Genomic DNA, 26964 nt, shown 5'->3' on the forward strand with positions numbered 1-26964 from the left:
GAGAGAGATAGAGAGAGGATATGTGCTGTCTGTGGGAAGCTGGTGCTGTGCCCTCTCCTGGCTTGCTGAGCTGGACAGGCTGTTTGGCATGGACTGATTTTCTCATACAACTCCAGCTTGGGCAGGCAATCTTCACCATTCTAGTTGAAAAGTACTTCTGCTGGCAGTGAGTGCCATGAGCTCAGCTCACCTAAACAGCAGAGCTGCAAGCCACTTCAGAGCCTCAGAGGAGCATGAACTAGAGGCAGTAGGGAAGAAAGCATGGGACAATCCTGTTTATAATGGCTCTCCCTCCACCTCCTTGAAGATTCGAGCCATCTACAACCCCAAGTCCATGCTGGAGAATCCCTATGAAAACTTTGAAGAGGTGAGGGCTCCACAGTACTACCAGGAAGAGCAGAGCAAAGCTATGGATGGGAAGACAAGTCCTTTCCTCAAGTGCTGCTTCTACATCTTCAGGGGCATCCGAGGTAAAGTTATGACACCTTACTAGAAAGGACCAACTAGCCCTTGGGGAGAGTGATGGTGTAGTGAGGGGTGGGGTAAGTGTGGGGGTGCAGAAGGTAGAAACCCTATAGTATCCGTGTAGCTCGGGAGCCTGCTTAACATGGACTAGCGTTACTCTCGAGATCATCTTTGGCTGACTTGGAGAGAGCATCCTCATTCCCTGTGCTTTGCTGCAGCTCCAGGTCTGTCCTGTTATCTTTTCTATAAGGCAGGAGGTACAGACAGACTTAGTGGTGTGCTCTTGGTCATGCAGTGAATCTGTTGGCAGAGGTTTGGACTTAGCTTAATTGTCCTGAATCCATAGGAGCCATCACTTTGGTGATGAGACTATTCTGCCTTTGTGTGCATTTTCTAGATTGGGTGGTATTGGGCCGCATGTTACAGTGACTTATGAATATCCACCAAAGAAAATCTAGTAGTGTCGGGACTGAAAAGCAGAGGATAACAGGAATGTATCAAACAAAGTTTTGCTTAAGACAGCTGAAAATAAGAGGTGCTAGTTTCTGATCTAAAAGACAAAGGGGAACGAACGAAATATTTTACAGGTTTATTCAGAGGCAATCAAAAACCTGGGAGCAAGTTAGGTCTCCTGTAAGGATACAGCCCTGGGCAGGAATGTTTGTTGAACAGTTTCTTATAGAAAGCATAAAGTCCTAATACTGTAAAAACAGAGAAGACAAAGCAAGAAACTGTATTTCTTGTGGAAATTATTATTTTCTTGCCTATGTGTCTTTTCTTTGTGACTTGGAAGGCAAGAACCTTTCTCAGAGCTGTACCCTCTAACAGCATGTGTGGGTGAATAACAGTTTAGCCTCGTCCCGAAGCGCACAGCACCTCCATGATCAATTATTTCTTACTTGTCATAACAGTTACAGACTAACACTACTAATACACAGGGAAGCCAGAACTGAGGCTTTAGAGGTTTCTTTTGGCCACAGAGCAAACACTGGGTGGGCTTGATGGGTAATTACATCTTGCTCAGAAGCAGTGTATCAGTTATCTGCTTTTTCTTTTCCCTAATATCCTTTCTTCTAGGCATTGTTTGAGACTTAAAAAGGAAAAATGAATCCATACTTTAACATTAAAATTTCATTTGTGAGACGCCAGGTTTGGAATTGGAGCATGCAAATGAAAATACCTGTCAGGACACTACAGCATTTCCTTCAGTGACCGTTGCAGCAGTGTGTCCTGCCACCAAGGGTGGCAAACAGGGTTGTAGGACAGACCAGAGCTGGGGAAATGAGATCCAAAGGCCAGTGCAGCCACAAGGAAGACCCCTATCAACCGCACTGAGGTGTGGACTTTTCCCTTAAAGAATTTGCATCGTTCCTTTGCATCTTTACTAGGTGCTCATTATTTTTTATTGTCTCTGCAAGTATTGCTGGTTCTCTCTCTCCCCTTCCATTTAATCACCCTAGTGTCTCACATGGAAAATTGAGGTAGTAAAGATAAGTTGCTTTGCCAAGGACAGTGTTGGTGTGTTTTTGCTTTAGTTTTTTTTTTTTTTTTTTTGATTGTTTGTTTTGGTGTTTGTTTGTGGTTTTTTTTTTTTTTTTTTGTCTCTCCTTAAAAAAAGATTCCTTGGGATTATGTGTCTGTAGCTCTTCAGCGGTACTGGTCATAGTCGGCTTGTTGAGTTATTTTCATGTCCTCAGCAGCTACTGGGCTAGACTACCAGTGAGCAGCTACTACTGCCGCTGCTCAGGACTATTCCTCTCTAAACTGTGTCCAAGAAACTGTGTCCTCTAGTTCCTGCTGCCTCCTGCCACCACAGCTGTTTGATGGCCAGCCTGCAGACACACTTTGCTGGGTATCTGGATGGCATGGTGGCTGATGAGGGCCATCCAGCTTCCCACTGCCTTTGGAAGAGGATCTTCAGCTGCACCTGAGATCGTGAGCTACTCACTTACCTGGGTTACAAGTCTGGTTTAAAAGCAGCCTTGGAAGATAATACTGATGTTGTCATTAATTCTTACAAGTAACTTGTTACTAGCAGGAACACAAGAATTAGAAACAAATTGTATTGATTGCCTGTTTTCTAGTTTTACAGTTACTGAATGCAATCTGAAAGGGTACTGGACCAGCCTCATGGTACTTCAGGTATAGTTTTGGGCAAGTCTCTGAACAAGTTTTCAAGGGTATTTGAGAGTTCCCGTATTTAGGTGCTCCTGAGTACACTTCTATGCCCAAAGCAAAGAAAGGCTGTGCTTCTGTTCCCAACATATGGGTATTAGGGGTTCTCTGATTCATGGAAAATCAAATAAGGTTGTTAAAAGATTGTGATGTAGTCACATATAGAGATGAATGGGGTCATTTCAAAGTGATCTGAACAGATGGTTGGGTTGTGTCTCCTTGGGTTTTTCCATTGTGGAGATTCCTGTAGACCACATGCTACTCTCTCCTGCATATGAGTTAATCCACATCTCCTCCAGGCTCTCGTTTCTGTTGCTGGTCTGGCATGTCCAGAACAGGCTGTAGGTTTGTCTGTCCAGGAGCGAGGGTGGATGCTGCAACAGTCACTATGACAGCTGATGGTGCAAAAAGCTCTCTAAATCTGTTGAGATGCCAAAGAGCTATTGAAAGGACAGGAGTAAATGCGCATGGACCACTATACCTCTTTCGCTTGCTCCAAAGAAAAAAGCGCTTTGTCCTCTGCCAGAGATGACTTCAAATGCATGGCATTTGATCAGCTTTGATCCTGCCTTGCAGGAAGGTGATTATTAAATACTACTCGGGGTGGACATCAGGGCTGAGCTCTCTAGAAGCTGCAGAAAGCAGCAAGACTATGGGTATTATTGACATGGCTTCCATCATGAGGCTTTCAAGTAGAAGTTCTTAGGCCTTTCAACTTCAAGAGCATTTCAGAAGTCACAACAGAAAGCCATTAGAAAAAGAACAAATACACTAATGGTATCAGGCGATTCATCAAAATATCAAGGCTCCTTTTAAAGGAAGTGTTTCTCTCTTTTTGATCAACCCTGGTGATGTTTAATGAGTTGCTTTCACTGTGTGAAGAAATTGAATCACTAGCTGTTGTGATTGGCATAACTGTATTGAAGTCAGCAGAGCTCTATTGATAGACATCCTGAAGACAATTTGGCTCTAAATTTTATGCTGAAAATATTGAGTTGGGTTATTTGATTGAGTCTTATGATGTACAATAAATCCGCAAGAGTTTTTGGGTAAGGAAGGGACAAATATTTTGAGTCTCATGGTTCAATATGCTCTAAGAGGACTAATAGTTATAAAGCTAACATCAGGTGCAGTTCTGCTATGGGAGACCTGTCAGAAGATCAGCCGTTAGCACACAAATTACTAAGATGCAACTTTGGTTTCAAGAGTACCTGTGACAAAGACTGAGTTGCTGTCAAGAGTAAGCTGAAAAACAGGCAGGAAAAGATCAGACCGTATTGAACTCAAACAGAAAACTGCAGAGTGATTTAGCAAAATAAGAAAGCCAGCATATTTCAGTTTTTGTCAGACCCAAATCTTTTGTTCGCACTGGAATCATTCTTTTTAGGGGTTATTTAACACATTTTTACAGTTCCTAGTCAAGTTTTGAAATGAAGAGTGGTTTTCCTTTGAAAAGTGACAAAAATCCAACTCCCAACAATGTTCTTTGGAAATGGGACTTCAGCTCCTCACATGACCTTGGAGAATGGCCATCACAACTCTCCCATTTCTTCTGTACACCCAACAGGTCTGTGGGGCACTACGCTGACTGAGAACACCGCTGAAAACAGAGAGCTTTATGTCAAGACCACACTGCGAGAGCTGCTAGTCTATATTGTGTTTTTGGTGGACATCTGTTTATGTAAGTGGCTGTCATATCTGATGGGTGCTTGTCTGCATCCAGCATGAGAGGAATAACGTGAGGTTTTATTATTAAATTCCTCATTCTGCTGTAGGTGTTGAATTTATTGTATATGCAGTCCCTGCAGCAAGCAGGTGTGTCGTTAACCTACAGAACAGCTGCTGCACACAGATGTAAGATAACTGACTGTTGCTCTAGACCTAATAGATATTGGCTAGTTTTAATCAGTATTTTCTGATCCACGTTATCAGTTCTAGCCATTAACTTCACAGTCCTTTTGAGAATCTGCCCAGGGTCTTTTCTTAGTTTCACAGCAAATGTTCAAGACCCAGAGAGCAGCTCTAGAAACTTCCTGGGGCCAAAGACACAGATTTTTCCCTATGAGACTGGAGGGGTGGCTGAGGTGATAAAGCACATGGCAGCTCACAGTGTTGTTCTTGGGTGGATTTAATGCGTCCCTGTACTGAATGCTAATGGGCTTTGTGTGGGTACAACAATGGCTGTTTGTGTTTTGGGAATGTTCATTCATTATCACAAACGAGCACCTGTGGCATGGGACAGTGAAGAGGATTATATTTCAAGGACCCTATGGCAGAAGAGATAGACAGACAATACCAACCTGAGTTACTATCACATTGGCACAGGGAGACAGTGTTTCAGTCACTCTTCCTAAAGAACCAAGACACACACAGACGTATGTGTGGTCACACACTGACTCATCCAGAAAGGTGGGGTGGGGGAGCAGGTCTTGAATGTCAGCTGCTTTATTTTCATGGCACCCTTTCAAAACTAGGACATGTTTTTAGTCATCACCATGGAGCAGGTGATCATTCACAGGAAGGAGCACTGAAGAGTTAAACAACATGTTCAGGGAAGTTAAAGCCTACTCCTGTTTGAGTTTTTGTGAGAGATGAGAACTTAACTGGAGCTTTCCACTTGGGAAAATGGGGTGGTCTCTATACCTTTATGGATTCAAATCAGAACTTCAAAATACAGATCATGGACTTTGTTCTGAGAAAGAAAATTCCTTTCACAAATTTTATCTGAGGAAATAAATAGTTACTGAAGCTGTTCAGTTGCATCATCCAATGGTCTTCTCTGGCTTTTAAACTTTTCTAAATCCCTAAAAAGCAGAAAGTAGTATGATTAGAGTTCCCAAGGTTTCTTCTCTTCTGCCTTGCTCAGCTTACCTGCAAAATTATAAGCTACACCAAAAGTGAGTATTTACATATATTTATATCAGGCTCCAATATTCAGGTATAAGGGAGGACCCTCCTCTTGTCTCTTCTCTTAGTGACATATGGAATGACAAGTTCCAATGCCTATTACTACACCAAAGTGATGTCTGAGCTCTTCCTGCAGACCTCTACAGATGGCCGTGTCTCCTTCCAGTCCATTGGCAGTATGGCTGACTTCTGGGTGGTGAGTACAAGTCTGGCCTGGCATGGGGACCCCTGAGAATCTCAGCTAGACTTGGGTATTGAGTTCCCTCTGGATGTGCTACCTGGTGCTTTCAGCAAGGGATTTTGCTGACACAAGCTTTGGCCAGCTACTAGCAATAGTTATGATATCATTTGCATGCAAAATATCCACTGATTTAAAATACAGTTTATCCCTCTGAGCGCTGTGGACAGAATACTGGCTATACTGAGTTCTGTGTGTGCCCAGTACAGTCCATTCCACAGAAATTTACCAGAAAGACAGACAGGACATAAATAAAATAAATTGCTGTGTTATGATGCTCGCTGCACAGATAGGGAGTACTGGCCCAGAGAGAGACCAAGTGACTTACTCCAGGTTTCCTTGTGCTAGAAATGGCTTTGAATCCCACAGTCCAATGTCTTAATGCTGGTGTCTTATTAATAAGCCTATGTCCCTTTTAATGGGCAGTTGTGGGAAGAGCATTCTTAACCTGCCTGTAATTCGTGCCTGAGCTGGTCTGATCTATAGATTCTTATGAAGAAGCTGGATTAAAATTTGCACTGACTTTTATCAAAGAGGATAAAGAGAGGAAAAGATGGCTAGGGTCTAACACATATCTGTCAAAGAACTAGTGAAGGAATGATATGAGCCACAGTAAGTGTTGAGATATTGCAGCCACTTATCTCCGACAGTCAGCGAGAAATTGTCAGTTAGCTTTGTCTTTCCCTGGTATATTTAAAAAGTAAAATGAACTATGGCACTATTATTTTTTTTCCCCACTGCTTCTAGGGCACCAGCACATGCCCTTTTCATAATTCACACCTCATGCCAGGACAATTCCTTGAGACACGTGCTCACTGAAGTGGAAGGGACAAAGGCTTGCAGGGCCCTTGTCTCTTTGCCAACCCAACAAGGTACAGCAACTGTATTGCAGGCCTGTGAGAAGCCAACAATGACCCCACTGTCCAGAATTCCTCCTCCACCCTAGGGCTCCACCAGTCCTGGTCTTCCCCTCCTTAGCGTATATCCAATGTAAACTTCTATGACCTTCCGCCTTGGGGAGTAGAGAGGGGTGGGTCAGGTCTTACTATCTCAAGTCCAGACCAAGCAAATTCCTCTGGTCTGTGGGCTATGAAGTTGTTCTCATCTCTCTCCCTTGCAGTATGCACAAGGCCCCCTTCTGGATAATCTTTACTGGACAAAGTGGTACAACAATGAGTCCCTAGCAGCTCATGGCACCCAGTCATACATCTATTATGAGAACTTGCTGCTGGGTGTCCCACGCATACGACAACTGAAGGTGAAGAACAATTCCTGTGTGGTCCATGATGACTTCAAGGAGGAAATCTCAGGCTGCTATGATGTATATTCAGAAGACAAGGAGGAAAAGGTCTCCTTTGGACTCATCAATGGAACAGCGTAAGTACATCTTCTGCTGTTCAGGATTAGAAAAATCTCTGATTTGTTGTTGCCCCACATTAGTCTTTTCTAATTACAATGAAATCTGCTGAGCCACAGGATGCCAGGGTTGAGTTTTTCATAAAAGACTGGAATTCCCCTTGTAGTCAGTGGCAGCAAGTCCTTTTGTATATCAGTAAGGCACAGCATCACTTTAAGGAAAAGCACAACAGAATGAGTGGCAGAGTGGGGCCTGTTGGGAAAGCCATAAAAAATCCAGTGGAGAATTAGGTAGAGATTGTTGTCTGGTTTTAAGAGGGTGATAATAAATAGAGACCTTTGGAACCAGATCTATCAAATGAATGATGCTATCTGCTTCTCTCTCTGGATTTCAGGAGCCAGAGAGAAGGAAGTGCACCTTTTTCATCTCAAAAACCTGTTTATCTATAATAATGTGAGGTAGCTGCAGTTTAGTAACTCTTTGCTTGCTGCATGAGTCTTGGCCTGTGAATGAGGAGCTATTGTTCATAAAGAAATATGAGATGCCTAGTGTGTTCTCAGCAAAGGGTTGTGTGCAACATGGTAGAAGGCAATACAGCAGATCTTGGGAGTAACCTCCATGCAAACAAGGCTGTGGCATAGCCAACGAACCTGCAGAATTTTCCCTCCATAGTATCACAAGTCATGTTGTGTTACTGCTGGGAAGCACTAGATTGGAAATCTCTCAGTAATGAAGAACTGATGCAGGCTCAGATCTGGAACAGGAATTAAGTGCCAACTCTCTCATTTAAAACTGCTCTGTCCATTGAAGATGTAGTCTAATTTCTCCTGGCTACAAGGTCATATCCAAGCATGGGATGGTGATGCCTTTGCTTATGGCTTGTCTGTTGCAGGTGGAGGTACCATTCTGAGAAGGAGCTGGGTGGCTCATCTCACTGGGGAAGACTAACCAGTTACAGTGGGGGAGGATACTACATAGACCTCAAGCTGACCAGAGAAGAGAGTGCTGAAGCCCTGCAAATCTTGAAGGAGAAGTTGTGGCTGGATCGGGGAACACGAGCTGTCTTCATTGATTTCTCTGTGTATAATGCAAATATCAATCTGTTCTGTGTTCTGAGGTAAGCTGAATCCCACCTAATATTCTTCTGCCTCTTGCTTCTTCTTCAATGCCCATGGTGGGTTGACCTTATCTGGACACCAGGTGCCCACCAAGCCACTCGATCACTCCTCAGCAGGACAGGGGGGAGGAGAAAATAAGATGGAAAAAAACTTGTGGGTCAAGATAAAGGCAGCTTAATGAAGCAAAAGACCACGTGTGAAAGCAAGGGAAAACAAAAGATTTATTCTGTACTTTCCATCAGCAGGTGATGTCCAGTCACTTCCTGGGAAGTAGGGCTTCAGTATGTGTAGAGGTTGCCCCGGAAGACAAATGACATAATAACAAATGCCCCCTGACCTCTTCTATTCTCTTAGCTTTTATTGCTGAGCAGATGTCATATGTTATGAAAGATACCATATTCGGTCACTTTGGGTCAGCTGTTCTGGCTATGTCCCCTCCAAGGATCTTGCCCACCCCCAGCCTACTGGTGAGGGGGAATGTTGGACAGACAGCCTTCAAGCTGTGCCAGCACTGCTCAGCAGTAGCCAAAACAATGATGTTTATTCAGCGCCTTCCTAGCTGCCGACACAAAGCATGGCACGATGAGGACTGCCATGTGGAAAATTATTATCTCAGCCAGACCTAATGCAATGCCACAGTTCCTTAAAATGCTAATATTTTAGTATGGTCCACCAGAGGGCTAGGACTTGATGGTGTCAGTAGATGCTGTGTAGATTAGTAAGAAGACTTGACCTTCTTGACATAACCAGTCACACTTCTCTTCACTTTTTACACTTTCCTATCATGGGCAGTGAAGCAGCAGAAGTAGGGCTGCATAAACACACGACTCTGCCACTCATGGTTTGTGGACAGGTCATGCTTAGGTTCAATACCTCTCAAAATTATCTAAGAGCCTCCCTTCCCCTGTTTGTAATTATCAGTTTTCTTGTCCTCTTCAAGATTAGTGGTCGAATTTCCAGCCACTGGTGGTGCCATTCCCTCCTGGCAAATCCGGACAGTCAAGCTTATACGATATGTCAGTGTGTGGGACTTCTTCATTGTTGCCTGTGAAATTGTCTTCTGTGTCTTCATCTTCTACTATGTGGTGGAAGAGATTTTGGAGCTACGTATCCACAAACTTCAGTACTTCACCAGCATCTGGAACATCCTGGATGTGGTCGTCATTCTGGTGAGAATCCTTGCACACTTTTTTTGGGTGAGCAACAGCAGAGAGGTAGAAGGGCCAAAACAATTGAAGGAATTGGGAAAATTATCTAGAGATCCTTAGACATGTCTGAGAGGTTATGAAGTCAGGGCATAATTCTGTGCATTAAGACCTTATTTCCATCCCCCTCCAGTAGACTGCAGCTGTGAAGTGTGATACTAAGGAATTCTGTGACTCTTTAATTTCTGCAGAAAGCATAGGCACAGCAGTCACTGCAGACTCTTCCTCTTTGTAGCTCTCCATCATTGCTATTGGGTTTCACATCTTCCGCACCATTGAGGTGAACAGGCTGTTGGGAGAGCTGCTGAAACACCCCGATACCTACGCAGACTTCGAGTTCCTGGCATTCTGGCAGACACAGTACAACAATATGAATGCAGTCAACTTATTCTTTGCCTGGATCAAGGTATGGTAGAGGGTGTGGGAGACGCAAAGCTTCCAGTCTCAGACCCCTTCCTCTAGATAGCTTTGAGGCTGAGTCTTCCATCCGTCTGAGTGAAGGAGTGTAATAGCTATATAACATAGAAGGATTTTCCTCAAAGTCACATGCTCTGTTTTGCAATAAATCCAGACAACTTTTCACCCTGCATTCTGAGGCCAGTTATTTGGAAATAAAAGACAGGGAGATGAACTCAGACATTGTGGTTTAAAAGTGGTTTTAAAAAGTGATGAGTACAATGTAACTTGGTCCATCCTGTACTGTTTTGGTATTTTGGATTATAATCTGGCAAACCAGGTTTTCTGTTCATGATGGCCACCCAACAACTGGCAATTACCCATCTGTTGGGGTGGACTTTGCATTTCAACCAAAGTATCTTGTCATGGTGGAAAGCCACACTGTACCTGGGGCTCCTCATTAGCCTCAAGACATTTGTCCTTAAAGCAGTCCCTCTTTGTATTTTCCTTTGACACAAAGTTATATCTTTATGGTCCCACAGGAATATGGTGGCACACTTAGGACAAATATGCTCAGTGCTAAGCCACCATTCCCTTAGCCTGGCTGTCTTCTCAGTGCTTTGACCATAGTGAACCCCTTGTTTTAGTAAGCATGTGCATATATGAGAGAGACCGACCTAGTTGATGGTTTGACCTAATTTTGTCCCTGTTCTTTCTTCTAACAGATATTCAAGTATATTAGCTTTAACAAAACCATGACCCAGCTCTCCTCCACACTGGCACGTTGTGCCAAGGACATCCTGGGCTTTGCCATTATGTTCTTCATTGTCTTCTTTGCCTATGCCCAGCTGGGCTACCTTCTTTTTGGGACACAAGTGGAAAACTTCAGTACCTTTGTTAAATGCATGTAAGTGTGTAAGTCAGAACCATGTTTCTATCACTTCATCAAAAGAATTTTAACTACCTTCCGGGTTCACCCTATTGGAAATCTGAACGTCAATCAGACACTTGTTGTATCTCATTGTAATAAAGCCACAATGGTTAATAAGTCTCTAACAGTCATTCAGCTGTGACATCATCACGGACAAAAGAATGCAGTGAGAAAACTGGGGGTTACAGACAGATTTCTGGTTGTCTGGTGTTTATCAGTAAGGATGTGAGTAGCTGATCCTATCAGACTCTAAGACTCCTTGCAGCCCTACAATTCGTGGAAATCCCAGCTTTTTCATGTGAGCCTTTAGTGAGAAGTTGCAGTTTGCTAGAGCCCAGACAGCTTTCCCTTGATGTGGAGTCATTAAGCACACCAAGGGTATTCAACATACAGAGTGTTTTAACATCTTTCTGCAGAACAGCATTGTAGCTCAGGTGATAGAAGCTCCAGAGTTTTGAAATTCTCTGGCTTCCAAATACACTTGGTGATCACATTGTTTCAATGTCTGCACAACAGCTGCATGAAAACTTTTATCTTTCCATCAGATAGTGCACATCAATTTGAACAAAGATTTGGAAGGAATACTGTTTGTTCCTACAAGGTTTTCACAGGAAAAAGCAGGAGTAATGCACTTGTCTTGTCAAGATGATTGCATTAAACACTGAAATGAAAAGTCAGAAACTTCATATTTATATTATTTATCATTATATCTGATTTGATAACACCTCTACTTCATTTCTGAAAGTTGGTAGTCATATAATACAATAATTTTAATACTAATTCAACATAAAGTTTTCTAAAATATGCTGTATAACTCTAAATGAGATTAAGTAGAAATTTTCAAAGCAAAAGAGGTAAAAATAAATTCTTGCTGGAAGGTGACGCTTCAGTGTCACTGAATTGGGACAATTTAAGCCAAAGAAAAGGAAGCAATGCCACATTCCTCCTCTTTAGACCTGGAAAACATTCTCAGCTCCCTAAACAGTCCAAATGCAAGGAATCTGAAATGGAGCTTTGCATTTCTCAGACAGGATTTTCAGGCTCGGGGCTCTCACAGTCCTTTTCTCTCCACGTGGCTTCCCAGTCTGTGTCTGTCTGTCTTTTTCATTATGATTTTTTTAGATTTAATTTTTTTATAATTGGAGGATATTTTTTTGCAAGAGTCATTTCACTGATCAGTTTCCCATGAAGTCCCACAGATAATGTATTAAGATACTTGAGATGGGGGGTGACCAGTGGGTGGATGAGCCCCCACAGAAGGGGGTGTTGGGAGCTGAGTTAAGATGTCCTGTCTCAGACAGCCCTTCACTCCATGGGCCTGCTCAGGCAGTGTGTGGTGTTAAAGGAGGTACCGCTACAGCAGCAGTTTTTAGCCTGTGTTCCACAGAGCTCTGGGATCCAGGTTCTACCATTAAGGGCTCTACAAGAGATAGTTAACTGACATAAGCAAACTTCTCATCAATAGATCTAAATTTACTTCTTTATAGGGGCTATGAGCTGCAAAAGGTTGAAGAGCACTGTCCAGTACTAATATTCTCTTCACAGTCTCCTGAACTCTTTTGCCAGAGAAGGCTTCAATGAGCCAAATGCCTTTATAAGGGAAAATTCAGGGTTTGTTTTGTTTTTGTTTTTAACTCCTGTTCAGACCAAAACACACTTTGGACAACCAGAAATTTGTGTGGAAACCATGTTTTACTTTCTAGCCAGCTCTTGCTCTCACCAGATCAACTCCATTTGCCTCCGAAATACTACGGGTACGGTTAACTCACCAGTCAGACTGAATGATTTAGACCCTGCTCTGGCTTGTGCCTGCAACCATCTGGGTTGCAGTCAGGTTCAGGGTTCACCTCAGGACTGTCTGAGGACAAACATATGTGCCTTTGTGTGACCTTGTGCTCTTCCTCTCCTCCAGCTTCACCCAGTTTCGGATCATTCTCGGTGACTTTGACTACAATTCCATTGACAATGCCAACAGGGTCCTTGGGCCTATTTACTTCGTCACCTATGTGTTCTTTGTTTTCTTTGTGCTCCTGGTAAGCAAGAAAGCCCTCCTTGCCCCTGTATTGACAGCAGTATCTGAGACACCCCTCCTGACAATCCCGAAGCTAGGTGCAGTGCAAATGCTTAGAGAGAAAGGAAGGTTCTGTCACAATAGCTTTGCAGTGCAAATAGATCAAGGTAGACAAAGAGCATGTCATTGCAACTGGCGATCTGATGTTCAGAGTGATTAAGGGCCATACCTGCATCTTTTAAGGTGAAGACTAAAACTGGCTGGGAATACCAGTAATGTGGCAGCTGAATCCAAGGGGATCAGTTCAGTTGCTCTGTAGCAGGCAGAGAACAAAGCATGGGGGACAGTCTCTGGGAAGCCAGAGGGATGCTCCTAATGATCTTGGAGGAGAGACTACCAAAGATGGTGTTTGAGCTGGGTACAAATGTACCTTTGGCCACTGCTTTAATGGCAAGGACATCCTCCCCAGTGAGAAAACCCAGTGTGGCTGAAGTGGGCCTTCCCTTTGCCCATTTTAATTTGCTCAAGGGATACCCCATGTAGAAACAGCTCCTTGTTTAACTGAGCCTTGCACAGCTGTGTCTCTCTCTTGCTACTTCAGCTGCTGGAGCAGGCAAAATGCCTCATGCTTGTTCATTTGTTTTCTTCCCCTTTTTCTAGAACATGTTTCTGGCCATCATCAATGATACCTATTCAGAAGTCAAGGAGGAACTTTCAAGCCAGAAGGATGAGCTGCAGCTCTCTGACATCTTGAAGCAGGTGATGAATACTGAAAACTGTGCTACTTTCTAGATAAATCCTGAAGCATTCTCTGGAAGTCTCCAACCTATGTGGAATTTACTAGAGAAAAACAGTGGTTGCCAACTCCAGATTCACCTTCTTGGTGCATGTAGGAGTCACAGTTCCTTTCTGGGATAAATCAAGCTCCTAAATCATTTGGCAATAGGAAGATGAGAAAGCAGAGGTTGTGGAAATCCTGTTACTTGAGCATGTTGGTAGTGTTTCTGAGAGACTTTTCTTCCCAGGACTGTCTCTGGACAAAGCTCTTCCAGTCCTTGATAGAATGTTCTTGGATCAATAAAATGGCAGGTCCTGTTTCACTAAGCTAAGCATATTACATTGCTCCTGCAGATCTAGTGGATTACATCTGGATTTCCCATGGGCAAATTCCAGAAAAGATCCTGGAAGGTCACAGTTCTGTGCTGTGGGATGCAAAGAATGGTATTTGTCACTTTTAAGGCATGATCCTAGTTTAGAAATGGGGCTCATTCAGCAGTGTTGTATTCTTGCTTTTAGAAAGCTTAAAATCTTGTGTTACTTAGCATCTGCTCACCCAGACTGCATTGTCCACTCTGCCCTGTTTTTCACTGTTCTGCCTGCATGATTCCATGTCTGTTTGCACCTTTGGTAACAGAGCTACAACCGGACACTCATGAGGCTGAAGCTGAAGAAGGAGCGGATTTCTGATGTGCAGAAAGCACTGCAGAATGGAACAAAAGAACTGGACTTTGAAGACTTCAAGAACAGCTTGAAGGAGTGAGTCAGCTTGAGGGATGCCTGCCTATCCCTTTCTCTTTGTCATACAGTTAGCTTAAATACTCTGGTTTTCAAGGCTGGGAGAGCAGTTAGCTCAGATCTGGGCAATGTAAGATTCAAAAAAAACCCAGTTATTATCTTCCTGACATGTTTAATCTCCTGTTCTAAATGGGTTTGTGTTGCTGTCTCTCCCATTTGGGATGTTTAGGTTTGTCACTGGCAGGAGGAAACTATACACTGATTTCAAAAGGTCTGCTCCCTTCACTGTTAGAGCCTAGCAGTGTAACTCAGGGCCTTGAGCTTTCTCTTTCTGTTCTTTTGCAGACTGGGCCATGCAGACTATGAGATCACAGCAGCCTTTTCCAGGTTTGACAGAGATGGCAATCACATCCTTGATGAAGAGGAGCAACAGGAGATGAAGCATGACCTAGAGGCAAAAAGGGTAAAAACAAAAATGCAGGAGAGGAGGGGCAAGGAAAGAAACCCTCTGTTTGGTAGAGATCACTCCAAAGTGGCCTTCTGGAATCTTTGGGTTTGTGGTATAAACAAAGCAGACAACTCAAACACAGCTTCAACTCTGCCTGGACAGCAGCTGAGTGTATCACTGCTTGTGAAGCTCTGTGTTATTCACAGCAAAGCTGACACAGAGTTAGTATTCAGCTTTGCAGGAGTTTCTTTATCTGTCTTCTAGGTTGCTCTGAATACAGAGATTGAAAATTTGGGGAAATCCTATGGTGACAACAACCTGGATGAGAATCTGAGCTACGTGGAAACAAAGAATAACCACATCAATAAGGCCAGCTGGGTCTCCAAAGAAGAGTTCCAAGTGTATGTTTGTGCTGCCAGTAGTTTAATCCCTCTGCAAACGAGGGGTCTGATTCCTTGCTACTTTCTTCCCCGATGTAACTGTTTACACTGATGCTAAGCAGGTTCAGTAAGATCTTGTCCTTTCTTTTATCTTGTACATGTGTAAACGAGCAGGTCAGGAGAGAACTGGGACAGTTCTTATAATGTAGTTTGCTTGTTCCTGTAAAAGACTGGGTTAAGAAATTTTGCTTTCTGCCTCTTGAATAACCTCTGCAGCTGTCAGCTGGCCACAGGCAATATGCTGTCATGTTTGAGGTCAGAAGGCAGCCCTGATAACTGGGCCAGGGGTAGTTGATACCTTTACAGAAGGTCCTGTGGGAATAAATAAATGTCCTTGATTTATGGCCGAGTCAGCCTTCATCCTCCAGGTCTGAGAATAACACTTGGCTGGTTTTCCACAGGAGGAACATGGGATAAATACAGCACAGAGAATCAGGAGATCCTGATTCTGCTACTGAGAAACACTGAGCAATCCATGTAGGGCCATACGAAAGGAGAAGCGGATTAAATATTTAATAATGGGATTATATAGTGATCCAAACTGGTAGGGATCTCTCCTAAGCAGAACCACTCGTTACAGATGAAAACACAGTGTAGCAGGGAGTTATGTCTTCATTGGGTATGAATGAGTTCTGTGATGTGGAGCATTCATTCCTATTTGAGGTCTGGCCCATTGACTGTAAGATTTCAGCTGCAAATCCTGCTGTTGGTGACAAGAAAAATCTTGCAATTTCTCTCCATGTCTTCCTCAGCCTCCTGCAACGTGTGCTGCAGCTGGAACAGTCAATAAACAGCATTGGCTCCAAGATTGATGCAGTGGTAAAAAAGCTAGACATGCTGGAAAGAAACAAGCTGAAGAGGAAGGACCTGTTGGGAAAGCCACTGGATAATGTTAGCAAGGTAGGTAGCCTTCCACCATGCATTTGAACCAGTTTCAGGGTAAGTGACCAGTCCTGCTATGTGAATGGACCTGGTATCATCTTTGCTTTCTCAGTCCCCATTGACATAAACCAGAAAGGGCTGGGCAGGGTCAGCATTTTGTATGATCAAGCCTCTTCTGTTCAAGCAGAGTGACAAAAAGCTTCTTGCTTTTGTGTCCCCCCAGTTGTCCATGGTAACCTTAAATACACCTTCCAGCTCCTTTGAGGCCGTGCTCGTTCCTGTGGCAGTGAATGCAATTCACTTGTCCTTAGTTTTTTTGCACCTACTTATCCTCAAAGGTCAAAAAAGATCATACTGGCCTTCCCAGCAAGAACAGTTCATGATAGTGTTGTGGACTGTGATCTTGATATCTTTCCTGTGGATTAATTATCACACATGAGGTGGAAGATCGATAGTGGTGTTCCCATAGAGCCTCCTCACAGAATTACGACTTCTGCCGAAGACTGCCTATTTTCAGCCAACCAGCATATTTGGGGTCTTCAGCTTTAAAGTCAAAGGTAGAAAGCATGTAGGAGCCGTGTCGCTACTTCATATCTTCATGGCTTTCACAATGGTGACCTAGCTGAGTCAGAAAGAAGCCTTTCTTTTCCAGAGTAGTTTTGTGATCTCTTCCCACCTGAAGGGGTAGTTTGGAGGGTCCTAATTCTCATGTGAAAATGCCCAAAAAATTATTTGAGCATTTGCTTGCAGATTTGCTCTCCCTTGGTATTTCTGTGTATGTTCTTGTAGAGAACAAAAAGATAACTGTCTAATATTTGAATGTACATTCATCAGTGTATTGCAGCAAATTATATATCAGGTCTTCAACAGACAGGCAGGTTGTTCTAATTTATGGAAGAATGCTGGAAGATATTTAAGTATCATGCACACCTTTGCCTCTCTGCTGCAATGTTGCTAGATTTCTTGGTAGCTTGTTAACAGTGCAGGTTGCTCTTTCTTCTGGTTCACAGGAGGAAGAACCCAATCAGGAAGAGCTGCTGCCTCAGAGCCTGGACCAGCTGGGGAAAGAAGAAGCAGAAAGCTGCGGAATAGAACTTGTACGGGGAAACAACCTGAGTGGCAACTCTTCCCAAAATGGGGTCTACCCCATCTTGCCCAGGTCAAGTGTGCCAGCATCTCAGGTGCCCAAGAACGCCGAGCCACAGTCTGATGTGCGCTTCTAGTGAACAGCCCAGTGCTCCCTGTCTGCCTCCTACCGTACTCTGTCACTGTCTGTTGTTTTCCCACTGTTAGAAAAATCTAGAGAGCTGGATGCATGTACTACTGTTGCCAGGAACCAGTGATGTGAAAAATCAGTGATGCTCTTTTCCAGTGTTATGATGTGTAATGTCACAAAGCTATAATAGAACTTTGGCCCCCATATCTCTGGAGTAGGTAGAAATTTGGCCTCTGAACAGGCTGACACATAATCTTTTATTTATCCTTTCCCAAAAAGCAGAAACCCCAGATCTCTGTGAAAACTTACGTCTGGAGTGGCACATTGTAACTTGTTCCCAACTCCCACAATTATCTGCAGCACAAAGATGAGGTAATCATGTAAAAAAAAAAAAATAGTGAAAGATGGAAAGGAAAAACTTAATTATCTGTGCCTACCTGGTTACCAGCAGTTTTGTTCTGTTGTAGTTTCCAGAATGCTTTGGTAACCCTCTCTGTGCCTTGGATTCAGATGTTGAGAAAAGAGGATGCTAAGACTTGACTCATTTTATGAAAATGAGATAAATGCTAGTTTTTCAATCGCATGCAAAATACTCCTTTTCCAGGCATTTTTCACCTGTCTGAGACTTCTCTTCCTTGTAGTTTGTGCAGACTACTGCAGCCATAGGGGACCATTGTAGATGTATTTCAAATATCTTAATTGCTGGTGTTCTTACAATAGTTAACCTCAAATAGGCTCTCTAGGCTTAAAGCCAATGGAAATGCAAGTTGTTCCAGGCTGCTACTAACAACTCATATTAATACTACACTCACTGTTCAGTGTGCTATAGAGTGCAGTGATAGGCTTAGTGGGGATGTTGTGCAGTGGAATTTTGTATTGGCACCTTTTTGAGATGGTTGTGTCACTCTGTTCTGGGGGAAAGCCTCCCTGGGAATGTCTGAAGGACCACAGGATCAGCCCTGTCCACAGAGTCCAGGGCTGCCACAGCTACAAAATATCATTGATAAACTGAAGCAGAGGGTCATTCAGCTGTCAGAGTCTAGCAGGAGACCTTCTCATCCAGCCCACAGGGAGCTTAGATTTCAGCCAAGAGCTGTGGATGCAGGAGCTGCGGATGCAGGAGCTGCAGGGTCTCACAGCTCGCTTTCCATCAGCTACTCCTGCTGCTGGGGATAATACTTATCTTTGAGACTTTGCCACAGTTCTTGACTCCCAGTTCTACTGAATTCAGAACAGGGCAGGAACTTCTTACCTTCAGCTTTTCCAGCTGAACTCAGAACAGTGATGTTGCTTATTTCCTCCTACTCTAAGCACTGAAGTTATTGTGTTATTGAGAAGAAAATGGCCCATGTCAGGAGAACTTCCTCAAATAGGCTTTTTTTTTTTTTCCCCAGAATTTAGTTATACAGAAAATCCATATGTGAAGTTCTAATTGAACAGAGGAGCTACATGCTCTCTAATGGACTTGAACAGTGCACTCAGTGGTTAATGAATCAGGTGCTCTGTGTGCTGAAAGTCACAGAGGAAGGTTCTTCCTTAAATTAATTTGTAAGATCGTATTTTAGATCCTGGCTCAATAGCAGACTATGTTTATTGAGGCCTAATTTAAAAACAAAAAATATAGGCTGCTCTTTTGAAGTCTCTTCCAGAGACTCAGAATACTGGGTGAGGTCCTGAGCCTGCATTACTGGATAGATATCAAATACTTGGGATACTGATCTGTGAAGAACTAAGTCTGGCACTACAGGAGAGATCCAAGCAGCAACTGTCTGCTTCAGGGGGTTGATCTTGTGCTGGTAGAGTCAGTGGAAGACATGTTGCTGGCTGAGGCTCAGTTCCTTAACATAGAAACAGCTACTGTGAGGACAACAGGATCCTGAACTTGGGTCCTGCCAAGAAAATGAAGGTGAAAGTGATGACCTGTAAGGCCTGGCTTTATAAAACCTCAGATTTCTCACAGGGAGAGTGTTGCTTGCTTGCTCTGCTCAACGGAAAAGGTGGCATAAGACCTCTCTCTTTGCATTGCCCAGTGTTTCTGTTGCCCTTCTGAGCTCTGCTAAACATCTGCAGGACCAGCCCCACAGATAACTCACCCATGGAGGCAGGGATGCTGCAGCCACGGCAGCACAGCACAGGAACCTGCAGTCACTACACACCAGAAGGCCATCTCCACCCCATTGCTCCTGCCTGCACAGGGACCCTGTGAGTGTCAGGGAAGGCAGGTGAGGCAAGAGGACCACGCTGTGGCAGCTGGACTCAGATCCACAGGACAGTCATCATCAGCCTCCAGCAATGTGGGAAGCAGGAGGAGGGAAACAGTTGTGTTTGTGCTGCATGGTTTGTTCAAGCTTGAATCCCAGGAAGCCACCTTTCTGCCGGAAAGGGAGAGCACAGCGCCCCATGGGGCTCTTGCAGCTGGGAGAGAGCTCTGCCCCTCGCTCTGCCGGTCCATGGCAACCACAGAAGCTGCAAGCCCTGCTTGCCAGGGCTCCCTGCTTCCTACTGACCAGAACAGTCTGGCAGCCTCCTCTCCTTTGGGCGAGGGGCAGCAGTCAGCCTGCCCTGTGGAGGAGCCCTGAACCAGCTCTGGCTGGGATCAGACAAGAACCACAGGCTGCTGTGGTCTCCTGAGTGTCATCAACAGCCTGGTCAGTGAGCTCCTTTTCCCCTTTCTGGCAGAAAGACTGCTCCCTTTGCCCCATGTTATGATTTTGGTGGTGCCAGTGCCGCATAGTGTGAAACAAGCTCTGTCACTGGTATATGCCTGTGCCTGCATTAGTGTCTTCTCCTGTACGTCTCCATGCAACTGTGTCTTGTCTGTTCCTTGTCGTCATGCCGCCATTTATACGATGTGTCCTAGAGTAGCACAAGGTAATCACTTGTCCCCAGCAATTGCTTGTGTGTGATTGTCAATCATGTGCTCAAGCTGGTTGAGAAACAACATAAATACACTGAATGGTAAGTTCATGCAGCTTCTGTTTTCACATGTATGTTGTCAGGACTCCTATCAGGAGCTGTTTAGATGACATATGTCTCATGGGGAAAGTAAAGTATTTTTTCCTCTACAACAGGTGCATGGCTGTGTTTTTTTCCAATTTGTAGAGGATCGCCCTTCAAACTGTCGTGTCTGGCTGGGGAAGCCCTGTCTTGCAGAAGACAGCTGAGCCTTGAGGTGTTAAAAATCTTCAGGAGGAGGTTTGGAAAAATATAAGGTGCTCTGAAAAGATATCACCACCATGGCTATTTGTGTTGGCAGTCACAGTGGCCAAGGCCTGAGCCCCACTGTGGTAGGTGCTGTGTGTGCTCTGAAGGAAAGGCTTGCCTGAAGGTGCTCTCGGATCCAGCCAAGGGGGAGAAAGTAGTGCCCTGACCATGGTGTCAAAGCACAAGTGAGGAACAGAGAGATTCATTGGTGTGTGCAGGGAGTGGCACAGCAGAGATGTATAAAAGTGGGCTCAGGCATCTGGCAAGGGGCAACCCCAACTGGCCATGGCCATGAGCGTGAAAAGCTCCTGGCAGTACCTCTTCTTCCTTCTCTCCAAAAGTATAATTAATCTGTCCCAACAACGAGCAAGCCTAACATTTCATGTTTCACGTAAATCTGCCCCCAAATAGAGCCCAGTTTCTGGAGTTACCTTATCAACCATGTTTAGTTTGCCAGTAGATGTCAGTCGGCACCACTCATAACCCTTCATACCTACAGACCCTTCTCTGTTCCATTTTCAAAGGAGGTTGGTAGATCTCACATTTGTTTTACTGAAACCAAGACACAGATAAATTAATTTCTCAGTGGCAAAAGGTCAGAAGCAGAGCCCAGGGTTTCCAAAACACACTTTTTGACACTAGGTCCTCCCACCCAAGTATTCATTGCAAACTTCGCCCATCTCTAGCAGGTTACAGTTTTCTCTCTGACCTTCAAAAAGGGTTAGTACAGGTTTTCGTAATTTTTTGTGGTCTTGTGAAAAGTCCTTTATATGTGCTAGTATTAGCCTATAGCTGCTGCTGACATGTCAGCCTTTAGCACCGGAGGCTTGGCTGTAGACTGCCCTGCCTGTTTTGCCAACACATTAGAGCAGGAGTCACTTATAAAGAAAAGAGCAATATCAGGGAACAACTATCAGCATTCTTCGTGTTTATCAGTAACTAGGGAAAAGGGAGAGGAGGAATCAGCATCATCTGATGAGGCAGCTGATTACAAACCCAGATGAAGTGATGTGCTGTCCTTTTGCTGGTCATGGAAACCCTAATTCAGGGCCTTCAAATGTGAAAGCAAGGAGACCACCACTGGGAGAGCAGTGGAAGTAGGAGGAATTTCAGCGAAGGCCAGGTCCAGCCCCTCTCCTGAGCTCAGAGGCCAAGGGATAGATGAAAGAGAATATGCCAGGTTTTGGAGACAGGTGGTGGAATTAAATGTTTGAGGAACTAAGAAGCCTTGCTCATGGCCCAGTTTCAGAGATGGCACTGCTGGCCTGCTGTGCTATGCACATGCCAGAAGCCCAAGCAGGTGGCAGAAGGGTGACAACCCCTGGGGTCCCGTGAGTTAAGGCCAAGCCCAGACCCGGGAATGCTGAAGGAGGAATTTCAATGCTCAGCTGACAAAACAATGTGAGTGTTCGGTGATGGGTCTTCCAGCCTGAGGTCATGCCAGGCTTTGCTGAGACATGTCACAGCAAGTTACCAAGAGAGGCAGTATGCCCAGCAGTGACAGGATGTGCCAAACCAGCTATGGATGGTGCTGTGTCCTGACGAGTGCTATCCCCAGAAAATACCAGTCATTTCTCTGCTGGCATGCTCGCCTTCAGGTGCCAAAAGGCACAACAGCAGCCTAAGAAACAGCCCATCAGTGCAACATGCAAAGCAGGATCTTGAAGCCAGCAGTGCTTGTGCTGCTTAATAAAGGGCTGAAAAGCCATCCCATAATTTCTCTTTGCTGTGGCTACCTACAGCAGGGTGTCAAACTCATTTTCACCGGGGGCTACATCAGCCTCCCAGTTGCCTTCAATGAGCCAAATGTAATTTTAGGACTGCAACTGCGAGGCTGATGTGGCCCCCGGTGAAAATGAGTTTGACACCCCTGGCATACAGGGTCCCATTCTGCCAAAAATAACAGCAGAAATATCAGCAAATGGCTAGCTCAGACACAGAAAACCCCCATACACACACACACATTACTGTGATGTGTCAAATCACCCCGGTTGTTCAGACATGTTTGGAGTTCACAAAGCATAGCTTTGAAATCACATACAAAGATTTCTGGGACAAACAAAATGGCAGAGCTTTTCCTCAGTTTCCTATACAACAGGCAACTGTTACAGCAGTGAGAGATTTCAGTCTTTCTGAATTCTTTCAGGAATACAGCCTCTTCTGCCTCAAAGGGTTTTATCCTGTACAGGTCCAGAAGAGGCCATGCCACCAGCCTGCATTATCCAGCATGTATGTACGGAGACAAAGGCAGTGGACAAGCTGAAGTCCCATAGCACAAGGCTCTGGTCCTTAAGCTGCTTACTGGATCACAATGAGATGTGTGACTGGGAGTTTGCCTTCAAAAGAGGCAAACAGTGGTGGAAGGGGACTTGTGACATCCAACCCACAACTAGACTTTCCAAGATCAAGGTGGAGGGGAGGGACACAGTACAGCACTGAAACAGCCTCCTTGATTGTCTCCTCTGTGTTCTGGCCATGGTTTGTCAAAGGCTTTTCCAGCTCTGATTTTGCCAGCCTTGCTGGGTTTGGCAGGATTTGTGAGAGAGAGCTGAAATACCTCTCAGAAAGGAAAACCTCAGGCACTATGAGGCATACTTGCCTGTTTCTTGCACTAGGGATGAGAAGAAATGCCTTCTACAGGAATGGCCCAACCTGGTGAAGAAAGCTGTAGGGCCCTGATGCTTAGATGAAAGGAAGTGGTCTGTGGGCCATACTCTGGCTGCAGGACCAGGCTACAGAGGTCTTTAGCTCTGGTGTGAGACAAGAGTGGCTTTGGTACGTGCTGTGTTGCTGAAGAGCTGCTGAAAGTAGAGCAGGAAAGGAGGCTGAAATGGTCAGAGATCAGCACGGAGGTGGGCAATGTGGGCGTCAGGAGCAGGAAACAAATGCATCAAAGTTCAGTGGTTACTTCATTTTAAACCAGAATCAATTGCACTTAATCCTGGTCTGTTACCTGTTACTCATGAGCACCAAGACATGTCTAAAAGCACTGTGTGGCAGTACACTCTTCCCCCTCCCACACCTCCCGCTGAGAACTGATGTGGCAGCTGCATGTGTGCACACCCCGCTTCTTCCCCAACACCTCCCCCGTCTCCTGCAATGGGGCAAGTTAATGGCTCTTATTGTGAGACACAGGCCAGAGTCATGAGGAGAGAGGAGGCCGTGCACATAGCCACAGTAGTGGGGTGCAGAGGTGCATGTAGCCATAGCAGGGGGGTGCAGAGAAGCTGCGAAGCTTCTAGACTGCCCACAGACAGATCTGACAAGACTATAAAACGGGGTCCCGCCAAGGCTACTTTTTTGTGTGGTCCTCTGGGAGTGTGGGCCAAATGCTGCCGCGGAGACCCCTCCTGGGACTGGGACGCTGTCTAAGGTAACCTCCCAAAAAATGGGACTGCCTCACCTCTGCGTGTGGGTGAGTGATAACTGTATTTTCCTCGCTGGACCAGCGAGTGTATTCCATGCTTAAATATAAGCACGTGTATTTTCTTTAGTAATTCCTTACCAGACTCAGGCAAGTGTATATCATTAATATAATTCCTCACTAGACACGTGGGTGTATTTTTCCTGGAGTCAGGCACAGCTCTGGCCTTGTTTTTGGTGAGCCACGTGTATGCACACTGTGGATCTCCATTATTCTTATTTTGCTGTACTCCAAATAATCTCCTCAAGTTGATATCTGAATCTGTGTTTTATGTTACCGGAGTACTAACTAAGTGTAAAAACCCCGTTTCTAATTGGTTGTTTTCCCAGACTTTCCAGATGGAATAAAAGCCTGTTTTGGACCTGGCTGTCTGCCTAAAACTAACTTTGGGGTACCTCCATGACACACTGTTTGGAATTTGGGTGCTGAGGTCTGTGTCTAGGTGCTGTGGTCAGGGGTCCTTGTGATGACAAAGAACAAAGAACACCAGTTACAGAGTTCTCATGTCTTCTGCATTCTCAGCCTGGCAACCATGGCCTTCTTTTCATACGTGCCTTTCCATACCTTTTGGGAGATGACAGTGTTTCTTATCCTGTGCTGTCTCTGTGAGTCATTAAAGTTTACTTATTGTCCTCTCTTTCTCAGCCTGAGTGCCTGGAGGAGCTACTCCTAAATGTATTGATGTCCTGGAGAGCTGCTAAGCACAGCACCACCAACATTTGCCACTCCTGGTGTTCCACACCCAGACTTTTACTCTCCATTCAAACCTGTCTTATCTTTTCTGTCACGATTATCTACTCCACCTGCCTCTCCTGAACTTAGGGCAACTGTCTCCTGCCCCAGGACACTGAGCCACCCTTCAATAGTTCCTGGAGGGCTCTGGACAACCCTCTGCCCCTTTTGCATTTACTAGTCATTCTCACTTACACAGCAGCAGGCAAACAACAGGCCATGGCTCTACTGAAAGACATAGCTGAACACTGGGGTGGTCCCAGGACCTAGTGGAACATAGCTGGGCAAGCTGGAAGGGCTCTGGAAGTACAAAGGGCTCTGGTGTAAGTAACTTGGGAGCGTGGGGCTTTTTCCTATGTCATTACTGGGTGAGATGTGCAACCAAGTGCTTCCTTCTTTTTATTCTCCTGTTCATCTATGTTACTGCCTTTATGCTTAAGTCAAACACCTAGTCTGGCCTACTGCTTAGGGTTCTCTTTGATAAAACTTGCTACTGGCTGATTCCTCATCTCTTTGCCTCAGTTTCCTTATTGGTGAATGTGATTTTCCTGCAGTCTGCAGCAGAACAGAGAACAGCTGAGATTTCCAAGCCTTTGTGCTTTGCCTTTTTCTTTAACCTAATGTGATGTTCTACCCTGTCTTGGAAGGACGTGGCATGGTAGTTCTCTGTCAAGATCACATAGCACTGTTAGGCATCTAGGAAGGCACAAAGGAAGGGGGAAGTTATAGATGAGACAGAGCTGGTTTCTTACCTCTTCTCCAGAATACAAGCTGTTTATTGTCATGCTGTTCTTCATTTTGCTGTTGTGCAGTGTCCTTTTGGGGAAGAACACTCTGCGACTCTGCGTGTACAGCCACTACTGCAAAAAAGTCTGAATCTGTTCAGCGCTGTCACAACAAATACTAATGGCAGCAGCTCAGGACTTGAGAGTGGATAAAAGTTAACCAGATTTTAGGAATGACTGGTGGGGCAGTCTGGACTTTACTCCTCAGGAAGGAGGTGAAATGTCTATGTAACATTGTGTATGTCAACATTCATGTCTAGGGAGGGAGCTGACCTCTGGAGAGCTGGTTTGGAAAAGATAAAACACACATTAATCCTGTTAACCTCCTGTGGGCACTGAGGCCCTCAAAAGGGAAGCAGAAGGATGAAGTACCTATTCCTGACTTGTAAATAGCAATGCAAACTGTACTTGAGGGAGTTCCATCCTGGGCTAAGCGCGGGAGAATCTTGCACTGGGGAACTTGTGTTGTTGCCTCAGCTTAGCCTGGTGCCTCTTCTTAGTCTGCAGTCCTAGAGGTGTAAGAACCTGGGGCAGTCATGACTGCTGTCTCTCCAGATCTGCTTTGTTAGAGAGGGTATGGGAGCTTCCTTTCTTCTTAGTAGGCTCCCAAAGCTTTCCTCCCTCGTAGCTGCTATGCAGTGTGGCTAAGATGTACCCCTGGTCTTGGTCTCTATTCTTAACTTTCTCATCAGACCTTGGCATTTCTGCTCTCTCTCCCTGTGTTGTCTCCCTCTTCATCTATCTGGACTGTGAGGCAAAGGAGTGTCTCTCTGTATTTTTATTGTACATTTTATAGTAGTCCTAGGCTTTCTGTAACATTACTAACAACAGCAAGTTGGAGCTGTAAATATCTGAGCACATTTATGGTGTTAGATTTTTAACTACTGAAGCGCTGCAACAGTGGTTTATATGCACTAGATACTTTAGAGTACAGATATTATATCTTTGTCTGACTACTTGTTTTACCAAGATAATACCTGTACGTGTTTAGTTTAGTTATTTGTGATTTCTGTCAGAGTCAAGCCAATGATATCTCAGTGTAGCTCACTAGATAAATATTGACTTCCTTTACTCCTAGATTTGCTTGAATCCTTTCTTATCTTTAGCTAATTAAGGCTTAAATGTTACTATGAATTCAGATAATAGACTAAAAGCTTAACAAAACTAGACAAAGTCAGATTTCTTACAAATAATCTGCAAGTCTTGCAAAAGCCATCTTCCCCAAGGAAAGCAGCACTTTAACCAAGTAAGGGAGGCCAGTCAGAACTAACTTTGACATGATGATCAGTCATGGTGAAAAAGGCACAACGAGGTGTGGTTTTGTTTTTGTTTTTGTCTTTTTTTTGTATGCTTGAGGTGGTGAATTTGTAGATGCAGCAGATTCAGCACAAGTGTAGACCTCTGTACATGTGTGTCCTTTAGAACAGTTTACTGAAGCTTTTGAAAAAGAAAAGTTAGGAGATATCCCTTATTCATGCACCATGTCTAATACTGTCTTCTGCATTGATCCCTGCT

The 26964-nt window shown here is 44.5% G+C and overlaps 1 protein-coding gene and 1 long non-coding RNA gene across 2 annotated transcripts; one reads left to right on the top strand and one right to left on the bottom strand.

Annotated features, from left to right (window-relative positions):
* PKD2L1 (polycystin 2 like 1, transient receptor potential cation channel) lies at positions 1–20372 on the top strand. Its single transcript, XM_013368462.3, has 15 exons — positions 1–470; positions 4208–4321; positions 5616–5743; positions 6906–7162; positions 8035–8259; positions 9201–9429; positions 9701–9871; positions 10587–10768; positions 12705–12825; positions 13464–13562; positions 14218–14339; positions 14664–14781; positions 15031–15167; positions 15959–16106; positions 17099–20372. Exons 1-15 carry the CDS (start codon positions 176–178, stop codon positions 17309–17311), a joined length of 2559 nt encoding a protein of 852 aa, XP_013223916.2. The 5' UTR covers positions 1–175; the 3' UTR covers positions 17312–20372.
* On the bottom strand, positions 8458–26816 carry LOC110362230 (uncharacterized). Its single transcript, XR_010473496.1, has 2 exons — positions 25417–26816; positions 8458–17146 (listed from the first exon to the last, which is right to left on the bottom strand). It is a non-coding gene; the product is annotated as an uncharacterized LOC110362230 (long non-coding RNA).
* Positions 26817–26964: the final 148 nt, after the last annotated feature.

The sequence above is a fragment of the Columba livia genome, chromosome 6, assembly GCF_036013475.1.
Source record: "Columba livia isolate bColLiv1 breed racing homer chromosome 6, bColLiv1.pat.W.v2, whole genome shotgun sequence".
NCBI lineage: Eukaryota > Metazoa > Chordata > Aves > Columbiformes > Columbidae > Columba > Columba livia.